The sequence below is a fragment of the Pundamilia nyererei genome, unplaced genomic scaffold (genome assembly GCF_000239375.1).
Source record: "Pundamilia nyererei isolate P.nyererei 1_Seehausen unplaced genomic scaffold, PunNye1.0 scaffold00002, whole genome shotgun sequence".
Classification (NCBI taxonomy): domain Eukaryota; kingdom Metazoa; phylum Chordata; class Actinopteri; order Cichliformes; family Cichlidae; genus Pundamilia; species Pundamilia nyererei.
Genome location: NW_005187403.1, coordinates 8,929,758 through 8,951,925, shown reverse-complemented (window position 1 = coordinate 8,951,925; position 22,168 = coordinate 8,929,758). Strand labels below are relative to the sequence as shown.

General features: G+C 36.7%; 1 protein-coding gene across 1 annotated transcript in view; it reads right to left on the bottom strand.

Annotated features, from left to right (window-relative positions):
• brinp1 (bone morphogenetic protein/retinoic acid inducible neural-specific 1) overlaps positions 1 to 22,168 on the bottom strand; it is a 103,944-nt gene that overhangs the window by 45,303 nt on the left and 36,473 nt on the right. The window contains exon 3 of the mRNA XM_005720439.1: positions 4,914 to 5,104. Within this exon, the coding sequence (XP_005720496.1) occupies positions 4,914 to 5,104 (191 nt within the window). The remainder of the gene's footprint in view (positions 1 to 4,913; positions 5,105 to 22,168) is intronic.

Genomic DNA, 22,168 nt, shown 5'->3' with positions numbered 1-22,168 from the left:
AAAATATTTTTTGTGTTTACACTCACTCTTTCAAATAGATGCAAGTAAAACACAGCAGAAAATAAATAAAGTCAAAGATTCAGCGGTCCTGTTGCTCTATTTTCACCTGTAAAGCAGGAGTGGGATAGGCGGAGGTTTACCCTGGCGCACGTGTGCCGTGGTCAGTTGAAGAATCCGCGAGTTTCTCTGTGAGTTTCCCATTACGTCGTTGCGCACTCGGTGCTTGCTTGGAAGTTTAGGGGTTTTTTTCGCTGTAAAAAGAAGTTTTCTTCCCACGCACAATGGACGCTAATGTTTTTGTCACATTTTATGGAATCAAACTCAAAGTAAGGTCAGTACTTCCACGCTTTAAACGCTGCACGCTCATACTCTCTCCCACAATCTATATGTGATCCATTGTTGATCTGCACACAGCTGTTGTTACTAACGGCGCACTCGCTTACTTCACTGTCGTGAGACATTCTCGCAAAGAATCATGGTTTTTGTAACGCAGTAACGCAGCGTTCCTACGGGAAAGTAACGGTAATCTAATTACCGTCTTTGCAATAGTAATCCCTTACTTTACTCGTTACTTGAAAAAAGTAATCAGATTACAGTAACGCGTTACAAGTAACACGTTACTGCCCATCTCTGTCGACTAGTCACCGATTATTTTTGCGATTAGTCGACTAATCAGACCATGCATCCATTGGACATAAAACGTATAGATTATTGCACCAGCAGCATCTGCTCTTATATAACTATCATTAGCTTACAGTTTTAAGTGTTTAAGGTATGTGCTAACTAAAAATAAAGACAAGATGATAGTTTATTAAATTTTAATGAAATTTGCAGATTTTTTCGGTGAAGTTTAATAAACTCCTTGCTATCTAAAATATAACAGGACACCGGAGTAAATTCTCGAGCATCTCACACTTCTGATAATCAGTTGTCTGCTGGACGTTTATTCAGCTGTGCAAAAACTATAACTTTGATCTCAGCCAAACCGATTTACTCAGGAACAAATAAAAGACTAAAAAAAGCCAAACAATAACATTTTTAAGTTATCTAAGTGACTTATATATGTTTAACCTGAGTAGCGAAAGACGGCGGTGGGTTTGAAAACGATTTGCTAGTGAGCCTTGTCCCCGGCTAGCTATCGAGCTGGTGGGTAACAGACGTCTCCGAAAACGTCGGAGCGCTTTTGAAAATATGTGGTGTCTTGATAAACTGAGCAGATATTTGAGGTTTACACAGTACCATCCTTGCTGAAAATATGTTAAACGTTTATTTTGTGACCCAGAAAAAATAATAAGAGTAATATTAAAACTAACTAGCTGCCGCCATTGTTGGAAACTGAGCAGGGCTGCGCTATGAATTCTGGGACAGAGCTACTTCTTCTTCTTCGGGGTTTAACGGCACTGGCATCCTTGTACCTGCAGTGCTGCCATTTTCTGTTTCAGTCCGTTATTACACTCTTAAATCCTACTACTTATTCCTGTGTCTTTTGGGATCTTACAAAGCTTCAAACGACGCGTCGACTATTAAATCAGTCGTTGTCGATTTTGATAGACAACGTAATCGTGACTAGTCGACTAATCGTGGCAGCCCTACTCAGATCATATGCTACACTTCAAAATACACATAACTTGATACTCATTAAGAAAAGTCAAACAAACGAACAAAATGTAAAAAATGTGCCACAAACTGAGATCTAATTAAAACAGTCAAAATGTTCAGACAACAAATGTTTTCCCTTGACGTTGTCAGTCAGTGCTCAGATAAGAATATCTGCTTCTTAGTTAACCCTGTCATTACCACAGCACCATATTTGCAGGCAATTAGTAACACAGAAAGCTAGTTCATTAGCATTCATTAGCATAGCATTGATCCTACCTCTTTTACATGAAACTCTTTAACAACAACAAATATAAATGACAAACTACCCAACTGAATTCATTTTGCCTTTAATTAAAAAAAGTAAAAACAAAAGATATTGAGAAGAGGCTGTGACTATGTACACCTTTTCATTAGCTATTTAGAGCTCAAAGACAAAGAAAGGAAGAAGTAACGACTCATGCTAGGTGACATAACAATGGTAATTCATTGTAACATTTTCTTTCAGTTTCCGGGTGGGGTGGAGGGGCTCTAATGGCGCTCTTCACACTTGAACACTCAACTTTAAGTTGCCTGGGAGAAGGAGAATTCATTTCTTTCCTCTCAAGTGTATAATGACTCATGAGACCACAAAGTGTAGGTGGCTAAAGAGAGAATTAGCCTCCTCTTCTTACTTCATCTCTAGTATTGAATGCACATTTCTTGGTTCATATAACCATGTTCTTTAATGGGCAATTCCAAGATTGACATAAGAGTTTGCTGACCCATAAATTGAAACAAAGGCCTGAAGGTTAAAGAAAACATGATGATAACTCAGGGGCAAAGTAGATGAGCTCGGGGATATCTGTAAAAATATAGAGGAACCACATATGGTGATGCAATTCAATAACCTTAAGGAGGATGCTGTGGGTGAAAATGATACTGTGGTTATTTTCAACTGTTTTAGCCATCTGATGTACCTGTTGTATTAGGATTCTTCCTAATTTTATTTCACCCCCATATGATGTTTCAGCTCAATATTGTATTTCCAATTTCCAAAAAAAAGGTGTTGCAGGATGAATCACTTTACAGGGTGGGTTATACAATATCCCAGTTCTAACTCTTCACATCTAATATTCATCTGCACAGTGTAACTAAATAATTAAAGCCGACTTTATATTTGAAAGTAAAGAAATCTGCTACCAGATTTATTTTTTTCCCTTAATGCTTAAGCATCAGTTCCACTTGAAGATATCACTTCTGACATACAAATATAGTTTGAGGTTACTTAATTAAAAATTAAATTAAAAGACACCAGTTCTCTCTGAATAATTGATACTGGGGTACATAAATGCACATTTCCCAAGCTTTGTCAAGTCTGGAGCAACATGACCCAAGCCTGTTGAACAGCATCATAATAATGACAAAAGTATAAAGAATATTTTTCAGAGGCATTCGATCATGAGATTACAAAACTGCAGTACAAACGGCAATTTACACAAGTGAAGCGACTACTTGGCAATGTTTCATGCATGCAATTATATAATTCAAGGTTTGAATAACAGAGCAGATTATCTTACTAATTATATCTTTAAAATGCAGTTGGGAACATAATCAGAGTAAGCTGCCTTCATCCATCCCTCCTAGCTTGTGATAAGATAAGACATAGCGAGGAGAAAGCATTTATTGTTAGGCTAGGGGAGCACAGGTGCTTACCTGTACCTTTTTTTTTTTTTTTTAGGGTGAAGTACATTCAATATACTTTTGATGCTTTTTTTCTTTTCTTTTTCACTGTAAATTAATTGAATTGATTAATTCTTTAGAAATTTAGAACAGTGTTGATATTCATAGTAACTAACAGTAGCTATAGAATGAATCTTCTATAATATTTGCAATCTACACTGAAATTTGATGATCTGTCATGCTTATAGATTAATCACAGAAGTGCACACCTTAAAGTAAAGGTAAGTTTGAAGATCATATGTAAGTTGAATTATACTTTTTGCAAGGGTTTCTGATTCAGCTACACCTTCCCTTACACCTCAGCTCTTGCTGTGTTTATTTATGTTTTTGGTGCAACAGCAGCTTACCTTCCCTACTTAACTTCTTCGGGATTCCTTTACTAATACCTTTCAAGTGCCCATGTAAAGCATCATCATAATCACATTTATTGGTTTTCATACAGACTGATAATCTGTTTTCTGAGAAAAGTGTTCACTGAAATGATCAGTTATCATGAACTGAAAATAGAAATAGAAATGTGTCTTTGTCTCTCTACTTAATACATGTTTCTGAAATTGTTTCCAGATGAAAAATCTAGCAGACAGCATGCCATTTCCATTTGGTTGATTGCCTGCAATTCTGTACAAGTTACTAACCATGGACAGCTGACAAATCAAGACACCTGGCAATTTCCTGTAATTTTCTCATTAATGTTTTGTCTTTCATATAGTCATAAACTGTTTATATATATTCTTAACTCTTTCCCCCCTGGATGCCTACTAGAGTAACCCTTGTTTCTGTTTTCTGAACTGAGCGGCTGCTGTTCAGACCTGCCTCCAGAACAAAATGACTGGGTGCACTAGTGAAAGTGATTTCTGCCTATACAGCTTACCAGGGCTACCCTTGGAAAACCCTTCTCTAGTGCTCATCAAACCACGTCTTTAATGACACATTCTGAGGTGTCAAAACTCATCATAAAGGACACAGGGGAGGTCGTCAAATGCCATGTTCATGGGAGAAAGAGTTAAAGGTTATATTTTCTCTGTAACGAAACAGCTACACTTTAATGGAAACACTTATGCTCTTGTTTGTTAGTCACTTGAAAATCCCAGCTTTTTTGATTTGGTTGGAGAACATTTTCACGTCCGCTTCTGCTCTTTTGTGATGTAGCTGCGGCTGAGTTTTTCAAAACCATGAAGAAAGAGTTGGCCTCAAGCTGCTTCACTGAGTTGATGTGACATTGTTAGCAAGCTGGTAAATAAATAATCCTGGACAATATTAGGTTGAATTTTCACAGTGGAAATCATGCAGGGGCATTTGATCATAATATTAACAAAAAGCAATAAAACTTACCAAATACTTGATTTTTTTTTTTTTGTTATACTGTGTATCATCAGATTTTTTTAAAAATACATTACATATGCATGTCCAAAACTCCTAACAGACCTGAAAGACTTTTCTTGAAAGAAATCCTCCCTTACATATAAATTCTTTCATTGACATGAACCTTTTAAGCAAGCCATGTGTAATAAGCTTTTTCAGCCAGTGTGGAAAAACAAGTAATATTGTTAATCAAGCATGGAAGTGAGCAAATGAAACATGTGAACCTCTCTTACCTCCCAGGGTGGCTGAGATGAGAATGTGAGTTCCATATTTCTTAATGATAGTGTCAATGAACTGCTGAGTAGTGGGCCTGCGTCCCAGCAGGCGTACACTGCGCTGGAACTCAGGCATGAGTGGCACAGGGTTCCGAATAAGATCCCTCCTTTCAATTGCAGTGTTCCTCACCTTCCAACGTGCAAATTCCCTGCAAAACACCAGGAAAAACATGCTCTCAACAACATACCTTATATTACACTACTAACATTAACAATTCACATTAACAATGCAGCTACATTACTTATAGAAATTCTATCTGAAAAGCTAGTGCACACTGGGGTCTTTCATGTGAATACAACTGTATGAGGCAATAAAACATTAAAAAAAATTTAAAAACAGAGGCCAATAATGAAGATGCACTGTATTCTCTTGTGTTTATTCAGTCTGGCACAACCATGCATAATCATTGTTGCTTAGTTTGTAATCTGACCAGCTTCCTGCGATGTTCCTCTGTAATGCAGTATGTTTTCCTGAAAACTGCTCAAGGTCATTTCCTCTTCATCATGCTCTGACTTAATTCTCAAGAAAGAAAATATAAAAATACACAGTGCACAAAAAAAAAGCAACACTGACTTAACTACAACTCTTTCTGCCCTTGATGTTTTCATGTTTTTGCAGTGTAAAAAGATCATGGAGAATAAGTGTGAATGTTTATGAAGCTTGTTTCTGTCCATCGAGACCCGCATCAAGAAAAGATTTCACCGAAAACATTACAATTATCTCTATTCAAGAATTCCTGGTGTATTTTTAACTGTAATTGATTGTTTATTGCTATTTTAATCAGAAATTGCCATTATCATCTTGCATTCTTTCTGCATACATTTCTTTTATGTGAATGTGTATCTAGAGGTTTATTTAGAATTTAGGAAAAACACTTTTTTGATTGCTGCAGTGTGTTCTAATCGTCAAATGCTGCAAATTTCCATATGGCTTTGACAGATTACATCATTACATAGTTATGACCTTATTTTCTGTTCAGTGCATCTCTGAGAAACAGCAGCTCTGCCGCCGATTTTGTTTGTCATATACTTCATCTTAGATTATTTAAAAACCACGTGATAATTTGATTGGTCTGACATCCAGCTTCTCTCTCTGGTGGAAAATATACGTTTAATGAGGCCACGTTTGGTCCCAGTGCCTCCACCTGTTCCTAAACCCATGAGGATTTCCAGCTTTCTCACTGGATCTTGGAGAGCAAGTCCCTGCAGGGAAAACTAATGTCACCTCATTTGGTCATTACCAAATTTCACGAGATCCTAATGACTAAGCTTTTTTTTTTAAAAATTAAAAAACAGACAAACAAAAAACCTCTTGGGTCCAACATGTCTGTGAAGGTTCTCAGGCATCCAGGTCATCGTAGTCTAAGCACCTTGGAAAGAGATTTGGCCTTAACTCCCAGACGCTTTAACGCCCACTCACATCCTGGACCATTTGACCTCAGGAAATCACATGATAGGGTGGGAGGCTAGGTTTTCACTGTGGGTTCATCGGAAGCCTTGGCTGATTGTGACCCACGCCCGTTTTCACACCTTGGCTCGTGTGATTAGGTAGAGGATCAATAGGGGGTCCACGACCCCCTTGGGGACATTCCCATAGGACTTTAAAATCGTAGATTCTCCACCAATTGCTCTTAGAACTGAAGAACTGAACTGAACTAAATGGCAGAAACTGTCCTTAGAAAGTAAAGTATTACAAGCTTGATATTAGGAACCCAGGTTTTTGAAACATGCAGATATGGCAGGTGTGTGTAAAATAATGTCAAAATGTTGCCTTTGTTTTTTTGGGGTTTTTTTTGTTTTTTTAGATTGAATACGATAGTATACTGCTTTGTTATCACATTTGAAAAATGCATTGTTGAATGTTCAGTTAAAAAGTAAGTGCTATGAATAAAAATTACTCAAGAACACTTTATAATAGCCTAATCACAAGCTTTCCTCCTGAATACGTGGGCCCACTCCAATTGATCGGTCACTTAGTTTGATTTTTCTGACATGTAGTCAGCAATGTGTCTGGCTTGATGGAAGCAATTTTTACTACTCTGTTCAGCACTTATTAGCATTTAAAGTTCAATTTCTTTTCTGCCAGTGGTCTGTTATCTTATGTAATTCGTAATGTACCAGACATTTCACAGGTAATATCTTGACAGTGTCCTCACAAGGCACTTTTTTTTTATACATTTTGAACGCTTCAAACAAATTGAAAAGCATTGCTAACCATATATGTTTATGCATTGTCTTAAGGCCAGAAAATAAATAAATAGAGGTCTTTGCTGCTGATTTGCAGAAGTCTTTCTCATGAACTTTGCAATTCCTTTACGCAGCAAAGACACAAGTGCTCATCTGGCAGGACAGGACACACCACTCAAGCTAGTACATGCTGATTCAGCTTCCACTCTTGTTCCATGACTTAGCTCTTTAAGGGGTACACGTTGCTGTACCTCAAATCTAGAGCAAACTTTTAAGCTGAAATAACTGCAAGATTTTATTTGTAGTTATGCAACTGTGGTACCAAATTTTATCTCTCTCTGCCAGGCTCGCTCACTGTGCCTGTTATTCGTTTCTTTCTCTCTGTCATAGATGTCAGTTGATTGTCACAGAATGTCTCTCATAGTTTGGTCACTATCCATTTTAATATAAAACTATATAAGGCAGCCATATATGCTTCAGCCTTTCTGCCCCAGATAAGAAATGCCAGAAGATGGAACCTACAGCATGACATGATTCAGTGCTTTGTTTCACAGCTCCAAGACCGGGTTTAATGACCTATCAAAGAAAGTTAAGAGGAGATAAATGTTATCGTAGCTGCATGGAAGGAAGACAGGGATATATGTGATTATTGCTTTATGGTGTTTAAGTAACTCATTTGCGAGGTTGGGTAGATTATGTCTGGCTGTATGAAATAAAGGATAAAATATAAGGGATAATGTGGACATCCACAAATAAATACTTCATCTATGTAATAACACTTAGATTGAATGAAACTATAAGTCCAATATTTTGAGTAAAGAAAAGCATACATTGAGGCAAGAAAAGGATACCCAAAGGTTGCACAAGTAGCATTGATTTGTTTGGGTTTCTTGCCTGAAATATTGATATGTCCAGTATGTTCTGTCTGTAATATAGTCTGTCCCTACAGCCAAGGTATAGAGACTGCACACAGACATGAAAACCATCATTTAATGATCAACTGGATGGGAAATATAATGTGCAACAGATTTACACAGAATTAGAGTAAAAATTTAACTGAATGAATTAATGAATGAATACATTTCGTCCAGCAACAGTTATAATTTCTGTCAGTTCAATTATATCTGTTTGCTAAAGAAAATATTAATTTCTCATACGTTTGGTCTATGTTCAACCTGAAATATGTTCACATATAAACTAATAGTAACCAATTCAAACCAATCAAACAACTGATTAAACTTTATAACTGATGGCTTTTTTCCCTGTAAAATTGGTGCTATTTCACTGCCATTTTTCTGAAAAGTTGACTTTTCTAGCTCTCACCTACAGAGGCAAGTTAATCCAGTCAAGGTGTTCAACTGGAACACAGTTGATTTTTATTGTAAAACAGTAAAAGGAAAGTGTATTGTATTTTTATTTGTTAAAAAAACATTTAAATGTTCTATAATGTTTACAGAAATATTTTAAAAAAATGGTTTTGTCCATATGGAGAGAGAGATCGGTAAGAACAATGTTGCAGCTGCATTTCTGTGTCCTGTTTTTGCCCAACTTGCAGTTTCCAGGAGATATTTAAATATTGTTTAATTCATCAGGTGGTACATTTAACATTTGATCTTTGTGAATTCAATACTAAATGCCATGAATAAAGCCTCTACAAAATGGAATGACACCACAAAATTCAGCAAAACTATCCTATACATAGACAGCTGTTGTGAAATTATAAGCCTGTGTTGTTGTTTTAGAAAAAAAGAGGTCAGGTCGCTACCATAACTCACAACCAAAATGAACAGAAATTTGCAAGCAAGACCTATTTTTGTTTCAACCTGGTGCTCTGGTGCTTCAAGATGATAAACCTGGCTAAATTGTTACAAATCAATGCATGTTGGGCTTCACAACAACGCTTTTATATGTAAGATTTATTTGCAGTGCTTACTGTAATTGTTAACATAGTATTTATATGTTTTGAATGACTATTAGTGGTATGACTATTATGATGCACCCTGAAAACATAGTGGTGGAAAGTGAGAATATGGCATGTCATAACAAGTTCCAGGCAGCATGTCGTCTGCTTCAATTAGAGTTGGGGGCTGTATTGACATCCACTGAATATTTCCTAAAGCTCTCGCAGGAGCAGGAAAAGACCATCATACAGTGTGTCACCACAGGCACTTAGCTGATTTTGATGCTGTAGCCCAGATTAAAAAACCTTGAGAGAGCATCACAGACATTCAAAGTAGAAGTGTGGAAGCAAAGAATAAAGAGAGACACATCTTTGTTGAAAATATCTAACTAATTGAGTGGGAAACTGGCAAGGCCCATACACAAAATGTTCTTTGGTGCCTCATAAATGACATGGAAAAAACACAACAAAAAGTAGGACTGTCAGTGAAACACAGAGCTTGTCATGCCGCGCTTCCTCTTTCCCTTTGCCCTCCTCTAATACTATAGATCAAAGCCTTTGCAGTCAAATGCATTCATCTATATTTACATCTTGACCTGTGTCAGTGTGAGGTATAAATCACATTTACATCTGTTCTGCTATCTAAAACAAAGTCTGTGTCATTTTATCTTCAATTAAAGCAAACAATACTGACTGATCATGAAACAACAAAAAATCCGGCACCAATTGTAAAAGTGTTATCAACAACTTTATTTGGAATAGATATGATGCTGTCAGAAAGGGTAGCACTATGGCCCTCAGCATTTGACAAACATGATTTAAACTGCAACGATAAAAAGAGGCCAGAATATTATTTTTGACTGGCTATAGATGTTTAACAGTTGCAACTGAGAGTAGTGTGGTGTTTAAAAGAACCCTGCCCACGTAGATATGTAAAGCCTATTATATTCAGACTAATGTCACCAATTAAAATGAAATATAAATAATTCATAGGCAGCTGTGGCTGTTTACGTTGCTGGTATGTCAAATGGTTGCAATGCCCCCAATTTCTTGACCCTACAGTTAGATAAGTATGCATTCTGTTTAACCTTTTCAATTTGAACCAGATCATAACAATGAGAACAATGAAAAAATGAAGATGATCGCTAATGCAAGTAGGCAATAACAGGGCAAAATCTTGGAAGTCTGTTTGGAAACTGCTCCTCTGTGTTTCAGAAAGTGACTGGGTTTGTTGTTTGATGGAAAAAGTTGTTTGTGGCACCATATGGATTATTTTATGTATTCCACTAATGAGGAATTCCAGACGTTAGCATCCGCCACCGTTACATTAGGCTACTTTATAAAATACATTTTTTTTAATGGAAGAGAAACATGCCACAGCTTTTGTTTTGTGTTTATAGATGTCTTTTGCGTTATGATGAAGAAGAATTTTTAGGCAGATTTGCCACAATTGTGATGTTTTATGGGTTGATCTCATGCAACAGTCTTCATGATTGGGAGAATGCAGGCCTACAACAACACAAATACAAACACTATTGTTTAGAGATTTATGTTACAACAGAAACGGATGGATATTGCTAAAGAAAACTGCCAAAAGTCAGTTTCACTCTGTTGTGGTCCTACTCAGAATAGAGTGAGAAGACCATTTGCCATATCCTAGGATTGGAAGTCTGCTCTACTGTTTTATCCAACTCAGTTTCATGTTCACATGTGTAACCATGGTCCATAATTACCACTTAATGCAAATCACCTGGCAATTGTATGGCATCTGACATGTCTGTAGTCATCTCAAGAGTACATTTACATACAGATTGCTGAGCTGACTAAACTGGCAGATTGTCAGGTTCCTCATGTTACCGTGATCGTTGGTTCACTTTCACAAACACCAACTGGCAGTCTACTGTTTGCAGAACATCAACTAATATTTTCTGTCTTTCATGTTTCTCAAAGTGATTTTCAATTACTCCCCCCGAGAGTGCTTAGAGTTTTTTGACAATTTTAGGCACAGTGTTGGTTTAGTTGCTGCCTGTCGTGAGCAGCGTTTGAGCTCTTTTAGTGGACTAAATGCATCAGATGTTTTGGAAGAGAAGTGTCGAGAACGTAACTGCAGGTCTTTTGGAAGTTGTCTTTGTCTACAAGCACTTTCCCACTCTTTTCTCCTCTCCTCTTCAACAGTGAAGCCATTAAGCCTAATATCACTTTCATTTTTAACTTTCAACCAGAAATTACGAGCAAACAAGAGACAGCGTGACTGTTATTTTTTTATTTTCTTTTTGATACTTTGTGTTCTCTGGGCTTTAAGAAATAAAAGCTTTATAACATAAGCAACCAGTTTAATAAGGACATTTTTAGCACATTAAGTCACACTGGTTAGTGCCAGATCAGAAAATTGTAATTAAATTGGTGTTTACGATGTTAAAAAACTACAATTTTACAGCAAAGTATATTTAACAGCACTGTTAATGTGTTTGGTTGTGTTTGATGTATATTGTTGCTTGAAATATGAGGTAACCTTTTTTTTTTACTTAAAAATGTGTTAACAGATTTTACTTTATTGCATTTGTTAGATACTTACAGTCACTGAACTAAGGCTTTATTTCAAATCTTGTAAAAGACAGAAAAAATGAAATTGAATTGATCTCAAAGTACAGGTCTGGGAATACCTCGAATGTCTTTCATCAGTACTTTCAGAAGAATGCATTGCTGTGATAATCCCTCAAATATGACACAGATGAGAGAGCAAGGAGAATCAGTGTCCTGTACATCCATACAGCGTTTACAGTTGTGAAGCTTATAATGGTGATTTTTCAGCAGAGTATGTCAGAGAGGTGATGATTCAACCCTTTGTAATTTCTGTAGCTGCTTTTTGAGGTTATTGTACTGAATTACATCATAAATTAGCAGTAGCTCTATTTGTAGTAAGTCTTTCTATCAAAGACATGTGTCATTTAGTACACGTCTATTTTGTTTTGAAAATGTAATATTTAGAGTGCTTTGATGCTGCAATTAAACAGCAATAATCACTGCATGAAAGATGCTTCAATCTGAGTCTGTCTGATATTCTTAAAGGGTACAATGTAGATGACAGATATCAGCATTTGTTTGAATAATGAGACATTTGAAATCATCTTTAGTAATTATTCAAATATGCTCAATAATAGAACAAATATTCTGTTGAGTTCCGAATATTTAGAAATCAGTCAAACATGTCTACAAAAAACTCCTTATTTTACAAAAGTATTCTAAATGTTGTTAAATTACACTCAGCAGCCACTTTATAGGTACACTTTCCTAATACCAGGTTGGATCTCCTCTTGGCTCCAGATATGCCTAAATTTGTGGTATACAGTGAACAAAGTGCTGGAAAGCATCACGTAGGTGCTGCAGATTCATAATGCAAATCTCCTATTGCACCACAACACAAATATGCTCTATTAGATTGAGTTTTTGTGATTACAGAAGCCATCTGAATACTGTTAATTCACTGTCATGTTCCAGAAACCAGAGATTATTTGAGCTTTGTAGTATGCTGTGTTCACCCCACGAAAACAACCATAAGGAGATGGTTATGCTGTGGTCGTAAAAGGATGGCCATGGTCAACAACAATACTATGGTGTTTAAACAATGCTTAGTATTAAAGAGCATAAAATGGAGAGGAAAATATCACGAGCACCATATACCACCACCAGCATCCTGAATTATTGTGACGAGATAGGATCAATTGATGGGGTCCATTTTTTCATGTTGACCCTGCCATCTAAATGTTGCAGCACAAATCAAGACACATCAGACCAGGCAAAAGATTTGCAACCTTCCATTGTCTAATTTCGATAGGTACGAATGAATTGTAGCCTCATTTTCATGTTCCTAAGAAGACAGGAGTGATGCGTAGTGTGGCTGTAGCTCATTTGCTTCCCGGTTTGATTTGTTGTGTATTCAGAGATGCTCTTCTGCATACCCTGGCTGTAACAAATAGTTATTTGAATTACTTTTGCCTTCCTATCAGCTAGAACCAATCTACTCATTCTACATTTACCTATAGCATCAACAGAAATTACTGCTCAGAGAACTGCAGCTCACTGGGTATTTTCTCTTTTTCTGACCGTTGTAGATTTGTTTGTGTGAGAAAATCCTATCAGATGAGTATTTTTTTCAGCAGGGCATATCAACCATGTCTACATGTCTAAATGGTTATTGGCTAATTAGATACTTGCATTGAACAAGTATACGTAGCAAAGTGGCTGGTGACTGCATATATACAGATTTACATGATTTTTGTAAATCCTTTTGCTCCTTTGCCTCTGCTGTAATATCTACTGAAAGCCTCCACAGACAGCAATTTCCTCCTCTCACATTTATTCTGGACTTGTTTCTAGTTTCTCACATCACCTTTAACACGCTGCTTTGTTTCATATCTGGTGAGTCAGTTGCTTTGCTATTGTTATCTATAGCCTTGTGATACATGCTGGAATGGTTACCAAAAAAAAAAGAAATTCAAATGTGTTTGCACGATGAATAATTGTCATCCAGTGTTCAGATGTGAACATGAAAGTAATGCAATAGGCACTGGAAAATGTCACTGATGTCAGAAGTTACTGATGAGTGCAACGATCAGCAGAATCAGTAGACATCAGAAAAATGTTATTTTAACACGTAACTGAAGAGGGCTTTCTCCCTTTAAGAATTCACTTGTTTTCTTTGTACCTGTCGCACACAACATGAATGAGGTGTGTGATTTTGGGGCTGCTGATGCAGTTTTGTACAAGTTCTTCTTCCTTCTGATGTGAGAAGGAACAGACTGTTTTCAAGCTTTGATAAAGGGTGAACCTTTCAATTTCAGCCGTTTGTTGCACTACTTTGTTTGTCAGGGATGACTTCATATTTGCAGTTGAAAATCATACGTTATTTTGAATAAACTGCTTAGGTCTAATTCACTGCTATAAAAACAAATCACTCCAAGGGGTAACAGACTATTTCTAACAGCCAATCAAAGCAAAGGTATTAACTGCTGTCTATCAAATCACTGACCTTAAAGTCTAACTCGAGTCGAGTTATATCAAGATACCTTTGCATGTTAAAAAGAGATGCTTCCTGAGGATTGGAAGGCATGCATACTTACTGTTTTACATGAGAATTTAACAACTACTTTTAAAAATACAGTGTTTATGCAAATGAGCTCCTGTGCTGATAATGAGCTATCAAAACAACCATTAAATGAAAAACAGAACACCAACAGAAATAGCAGTGATCTGTGCTCCCAGTAAAAGGAGGCTCTGACATAGGCGGGTCGTTTTGAATTTTGTATAATTAAGAGTGATGAGACACAAGTGAGAAATCTTATCAGGTCTTGCAATGTATTTACCTGTTTACACTTACTCTGAACAGAAAGCAAACCCCATATGATTGATGTAGCTTTTTTTTTTTTTAATGATGGGGTTTTGGTAGTATGAGCCAAATGACTGAGAGTGGAATAATGCTTATTAAAATTAATGAGTAAATTGTCCTACACACTGGGACTTTGTATTATAGCATTCTACGCTGTTTTTTTTTACGCCCATTAAACATTCCTGAGACATTGTTGATTGAATCTTTGCCACACTGTCTTTACAGAGCCATGCTCAGCTGAGTGATAGTGGTGCACCATGAGGGCTCAACAGAAAATGCTGGCAAAGTGCTAGGACGGGGGGAGACTTTGATCCAATAATGGAAATTCCCCCATGAATGACTTTGTGAAGCGATTCTGTCTTCCCACACAGTATTGACTTATTCTCTTTTATTCCGTACGTGGTGTTCTCACACAGTAACAGTGCTGCATGATCACATCCACTCAGATATGATATCTTTTCAGTGATATAGGATAAATGTTATTACATCTAGACCAATATGTGGCCCAGCAGGCCTTATGAATGTCCATATTTCAGAGACTGTCTTCTTTGAAGACCACTTGTCGAAGCTATGAACAAGAGGCTTTCATGAGTTACAGCTTGCGGCTTATTTAATTCGTCTAGTTCATGTGATTAACCAGTGATCCATACTTTAGAGTTGATATTGTTGGCGTTTGACCTCTAAAAGGTTGGACACCAGGGTTGTTATCACCCAAAGCTGTCTGTCCCTTTCTCTGTTATGAATTTGCTAAGAGGCTAACTCCATTAAGCTAGCCTCTTTACTGTACTTCACTAAATCTTTGTGCTTACAATGCTCTCATTGGCCACTTGTGCCAGCAGTCCCAGGGTCAGACCTACATGAACTGCCGAACAGATCGGCCATAAAGTATAACACTGTTACCATTCTGAACCTATGTCTTTAAATTGTGGGATAACTAATGGACAAGCAAAATCATGTCTTAACAGTTTAATGTTCTGACAGATGAAGTGCCTAATAGGTTTTATCTATATGATCCAGCTAAACTAGGGTACAAAATACACTAATCATCAGCAGTGCATTAACTCAGATTTCCATGTTTCCGCTCCCTGATGGGCAATGATGCCAAAGTATTATGTAGCATTTTGACAGAATATACGGGAAAAAGGAGGCAGAGGAAGGGGGTAGGGAGATATTACCGATAATAAAGAGGCAAAGCTTGGCAATAAATCAAATAGACAGAGATACAATTGAAGTCCTGCATGAATTTCAACCACTGAGAATTATTCAGAATAGACAAAATCTTAATCCTATGCTCCAGTGCACAGTGAAGGACTATGCAGAGCTGTTTGCTTGTTCTTGATTTATTTATTTACTCTTCAGTACAGGCATAGGCTGGATTTTTCCCTTCTTTTTTAATAGAGTAAATAGTGTGGGGAAATTGGAGGAGTTATACAGAAATAGTGGTATACCATCAGAGAGTTCATATAAAAAACCCAAGAGACTTTTCCTTGCAGATAGATTTAGATACAATTAGGTGTTAAAAGTGAACCAATTAAAATTAACTGTCAGTCTTCTCCCTTCTCTTAGGGTAGTTACAATGCCTGATAATCCAAATGTACGTATGTACTATTCTATGAATGTATATGCCCTCTCACTGGTTGTGGTGTACTGTAGTGCAGCTCTAAAACATTATTGCTGTATTGTAATTATGGTTTTGAATACAAAAAGTATTATTATTTTTAAAAGTATTAAAGTAGTTGTAATTTGTTGCTATCCTAACTGAATAACAGTAATTTTGTTTTAGACCAAAAAGCCACAGTAGTATATGCATACAGCTAGGTCCACATATTATTTTAGATTCTTTAGACATTTTAGTCACAATTTCTGTTATTACATATCCTAGTTACAGTTAGGAGTAGTACAGCAGACTCTCAGCATTAATTTGAATATTGCATTAATTATAGGGGAATCAAAGTCCTTTTTTATGCACAGTCCCTTAGTTCCAATTCAAATACAATTGGAACAAATTAACATAAGCATAAATACAGTTCTCAGTTTTTTAATACTTTGTCAAGCATCCTTTGCAGGTAAAACCTGCCCGAACTCTAGAACCAGAGGAGATACCCACAATGCTTTTGCTGTCAGCTGTCAGGTTTTTCTGTAGTTTTTAGTCCTGTAAGTCAAATGCATGTTGATTGCATGCTCAGTCGTGTTAAATTAAATACTTCAAGTACTTAACTCCTGTGGAATAGCCCACTTAGCGACCTTGCAAAGTTTTGAATTGCTTTTGAAGAACGCTTTGGCTCATTTCCCTCCTATGCTATGAGTCGATGTCCAGTCAGCTTACTGCATTCGGTCCATAATTATTGTACTGCAGGTTGAATATGTTTTGGTAAAATAAAACCAAAAATTCTCATTCTCCAAAAGAGGAGTGCTTCAAGATGCAACATCATGCGTGTTCCTGTGGAAGTCATCTGTGTGAAATGTTTGTATTTGACTGGTATTTGACAGTGAGATGAAAAAGTACATAATCAGTTGTGAAGGAAAATTATAAAATTATTTAAATTATAAAATTATATCAGCTGTGATGTGCGAGAGCAACACCCATGCAGTATTAGATTTTTTTATTTCTTCGGGTAGATTTTGCTCGAGCTAACATAATTCAGTTTCACTGTTATTTTTTTCTTTTTTCTAAAGCAAAATCAGCAGTAATCTGCACAGAAAAGTCAGAGAAAGGGAGGATAATGAAATACATGTGTTTTTCCTCAATCATTCTTGTATGATTGTGGAAATGATTTTTCATCCATTCTTTCCAGTGAATGTGCGGCTGTTGGAATAAAGCCTCTCAGAAAATCATTTGACTCTGTCATGATTTTATTCACTTCGGCGTCTGCAGAATAATGGGCTGACCCTAGAAAAGAATCTCAATAGTTTGGGTCAAAGTAAGGGGGAAATAAAAACTATAAATTGAATTAACTTGTGACCACAATAACAGTTAATGCAATGAAGTCTGCTCAGTGGCAGCATAGTGAGAATGTATACAAAAGTTATTTTTAGTTGTTTTTTCATAGAAATAAGTTTCAAAGCTATGAAATCATACTCTTTATTTACTGAAAGACAAAAATAAATAAATAAATAAATAAATAAATACAAGCTTTCGAGGGCTATGCCATAATACCTAAATTCCATCTCTGTATTCACATGTAAGCTTCTCTGTTAATAACTATTAATTAGAGCATATCAGCAAATGGAACATGATTGTCTAAATGGAATATGATTGCTGGTATAATAGCTTTGTTAGTACACTTTGTAATTGTGATGAGGCAATGAAATGAAAATTGATCTAATCAAAAACAATCTCTTAATTCGCTTTAATCTCAAGAATTTGATGGGACATTGTGCCAGAAGCGAACGCATGGGTGAGTGACATGAGCATGCGTTTGAATCTAATTAACTGTGTAATGTGAGAAGTACTGCTGATGAACTAGTCTCAATGTGTGGGCAGGGAAGAAATGGAAATTATTACTAGCTCACGCAGCATACAACTGGATGAGAGAGAGCGCTTGCACAGAAATGAAAGCCATATAGAATCTCTAAATATCTTCATAGTCTTATAAACACATTTTCTAGATTGCTATCCTTTGTTTGCATATGTATCCACCTGACATATAAAGTCCCTTTGTATGCAGATAATAAAACACTTCATCATCTGCTCTATCCTGTAAACGGTGACAAACAGTGCTCCCCCACTCTACACGTAATGAAAACCTTCAAAGGTCAAAACATTCATGCAGTAAAAAAAATCGGCTGGTGTTGTTAGATGCCGCTTACTGTATCATATCCATTTACTGCTGAACTCAGCTGACCCCATATTAACTGTCAGTCACAGCTCAAATTAAAAAATAAAAGCATTATGTTGATGGTTTTTGTGGACTGCATTTGTTAAGAGTGTAATAGATAAAATTACTAAGCTAATTCATTTCTGTAATCCCAATGATCTTTTTACCTGCTGGAAAAAAATATTGCAATTTACCTTCCTTATTCCATCGTAATTTCCGTGTGAATGAAGAATTTGAAACCAATTTGAATACGGTTTAGATTTTGCCTTGCAGTGATATAAATAAGTGATAAACTGTTGCCTTTATGAGAACTGCAAATTAAACTGTGACGAATTTTGAGGCAAATAAGATGTTTCAGGATTTTTTTTTTAGCACTTTGGCCACTATTACGGCTCTAAAAATAAAATAACTTTGAATTAATATCACCAGCATTTAGCATTTTATATCACGTAGGTTGACAAACAACATTCTGTGACCAAGGGAGGAAACAGATAAACAAAATAGATTTGTTTATCTGTTTATCACGGGTTTTATAGCGACATAACAACATGCAGGAATTAATCCTTCTGTGTCCTTTTTTAGACACTTGACCTCCAGTTAAAAGTACTTTTCTCCTGCGCTTTGAAATCATACTTCAGCTAGATATCATGTCACAAGCATGCGCTTGTCAGTAGTCTTTAATATCATTGCTGCTTCACTGCTTCAAGTCTGAAAATGAGAAACATGTCATTACTTGTTAAACCCACTTATCAGGCCTTTGCTATGTGAGCCCCAAGAGATGAAAACAACCTTCCAGAGGTTGTCAGGTTAGCTAACTCGGTGTCCTCCTTCTAAAACTTCCCTTACACACACATTTTAGTAAAAGAGCTATTCTTTAAAGCAAATGGGCTTTTGTTTTATATTTGTGAAGAATATGTACAACAGCATGCTTTCCCTGTGCACAGATGCTTCAGCACCTCAATAAATGCATGAAATTAACTGATTTCCCTTAGGTCAGCTTAATCTTTAGACTCTCTAACGACAAACAGCGCGTACGGTTTTATCTACAAACGACAGAGAAAATCTGAAGGTATTTATGTTTTCTACTGATTATAAAAAATAGGCTGAATGTTACAACATTAGGAGCATTTTAATATAAGAAATAATATAAAGACTAAGTACTGACAATATCTAAACAGACAGTTTCATTTCCCAGCAGTATATCCAGTCTTTGAATGATCATGAATCTAATTTGCAAAACGGCTACTTTAAAAATAAATTGAGTACATGCGTCCACTGGTGGTGTATCCCCTGGATCACCATGCAAACTGACACAATATTGCAGTAGGTAGCAAATAAAAGCCCACTTGAAAATAATTTTAGACATGTAACACAGTATAAGAAAAACCTGTGATGCTACATTTCTAAGACAGCCCAGATAACAAGCCCAACAGATTCAGTGTTTTGCTGCAAGTGAACTGACTCAGATGTTCTGCAGGAGGCTGAGAATAAACCTTTTTTGTGTTTGTGTAGGTCACAAAAAAAACAGTGAAAAAAAAACACCAAAGCCGTGTGCTGACTACAGGACAGAGGGGTAGCAGAGGAAAGACACCTCTGATGAGGTGTTTTAGAGAGGCGATGCTGTGCACTGGAACATATTGAGGTTGTGCATTTCAGATATTCAGACTTTATCGTACAGTATTTATCTCTTGTTTGTTAAGTGAGTAATTTTGCCTGCGATTATTGTTGATTAGAACTATTATTTGCAAGATAAATGGCAAATAATCTTGAATTCATTCTAGCATTTGAAAAATGCAAAGATACAATGACGATACCAAAATATTATTTAACTGAGTCAAATTCCGGTTCACTCAATAGAAACAAACTACTGTAGAAATAAACTACTGTCTCTGTACACACAAATGTTTTCTGTTAGTTTGCTTGATTAGAGCTTTAGAGCTTTTCTCTGTATGTTGAAGGCTCTTTGTAGACTTTATATTTGACTAACATTTCTATCTTAGCTTGATTGTGCTATCCATGTTTGCTCTGTTGCATATATGGAATTGGATTTTAAATTCTCAAAACACGAATGAAATGTTTCAAAATCCAGTTGGTGAATACTTTAAGTTTATGAAGTTTATGAATCTTACAGCCAGCATTAGTGGGCCGTGTGCTTTAAACTGAAATCCACTCCCCAGAGTTTGTGTCCTGGAACTTGCATTAACCAAAGTGAACAGCTTTCTTTGAGCATCTAGTGTGACTAGGCAGCGTGGATCACTATATCAGAAAAACAGTCATTCGATGCATGGTTGCGCTGTTATCTCGTCTTCAGTGCTTGTTGCTGCCTGTTGATGTTATATTGCCAGTCTCAAGGGAGAGGGGCACAGGCGTCCCACACAGTGAATTAGTCAGTACTTAACCCTGACAGTTTCTTCTAGCCTCCTGTTTCTCCTCTAATTACCATCCCTTCCTAGCCAGTAATTAAGTCATCCCACAGCGGGGGCTTTTTACCACTAGGTTGGAGAAGGAAAGTGGCATAAAGTCCCTCCCCAGATCAGCTCCTGTTGATTTTCCCAAACCTATATAAAGCTGAAAAATGCAGATCAACGCCCAGTTTCTGCAGTACTCCAGTGATTGTAATTGCAATAGCCCCAAGATGACTTTGTGTTGTGTGTGTATGTGTGTGTTTGTGTCTTCCAAGTGTGTATAAAAGAAACAGATTAGAGTAGAGGGAATAAAAACAGATTAAAGTTAAACTGATATTTTCTGTGCCCCACAGTAAACAACGCTTCCAGTGTGTCTGTCACGTAAAAGTTTTTCAAAAGAAGTTTTAAAAAGAAAATAATTGCTCATTCGATGCACAACAGTGATAATGGCAACTCGAGAGATTTTAGCAGTGCTGGATTTTCAGCTTGCCTGATTGGCTGAGACGAGTGCTGGAAATCCAAGTGCTGGAAGTCGTTACTGCTTCAGTCAGCAAATGGGAATTCGTGTATGCTGCCAAAGCACGAGAAGGCAGCCAAAATCCTTTTGGTGACAACATGTTTGTGAGTCATCTAATTTGCTCAATCACTAAAGCATCACTAGGAAATGTGAAATATTTATATATACATTACAGCATTTATCTGTGATTTTTTTTTTTTTTTTACGTAGGCAGCCAACTGTGGAGAGCTGTCAGAAAGTGAGAGATGACTTGCAAGTGGAATCCATGGCTGGACTTGGGGACATTGCAATTACATGGCCAGCATCTTAAACCTTGAGGCCACCTGGATGCACTTTTACTGCTCAATGACAATACAATAGAACAGGTGACATACGGCTTCAGACTGTACACAATAATACTGCAAAGGTGCGATATAGTGCTGTTCAATTGTTGATTAACAGAAAAAAAACAACACTAAGCTCTCTTTTTGCTTCATATTGCAGGTGGCATTGTTATTTATCTTATTATGTTTTCTCATTACATTCATTCTGTCTGCGCACACAGTGTGTCATTATTAGACGGTCTCTGTCACTGCCTCACAGCTAAAAACAATAAATGAGTAGCAGTTACATGAAAGAAGTGTATGTGTATTGGTAAAGAAGTGCATGGATGAATAGAGATAGCCGAAACTCTACGCAATTTTCTCCTGGTCCACAGAATCTGTGTCTAAGTGAATGTAAGTTTAAAAAATTTTGGCAGAAGAAAAACCCATCATTTTCTAAGTAGAACCATGATTAGATGCAGAGAATGTGTTAATAATGTAGGCTTTGGTTGTTGTTGGGGTTTTTTGTTTTTGTTTTTTTGAGTGCTGCACTTTGCTTCATGGTATTTGTGAGTCATCTGAACCACTCCAGTGCGTCTGTGTTCATCCTCACCTTGACTATGACCTCACTGCCAGTTTACCTGTCTGCTCCCCTCTTCCTTGTTTTGATACTGAACTCAGCGGATCCCCTTCAGTGT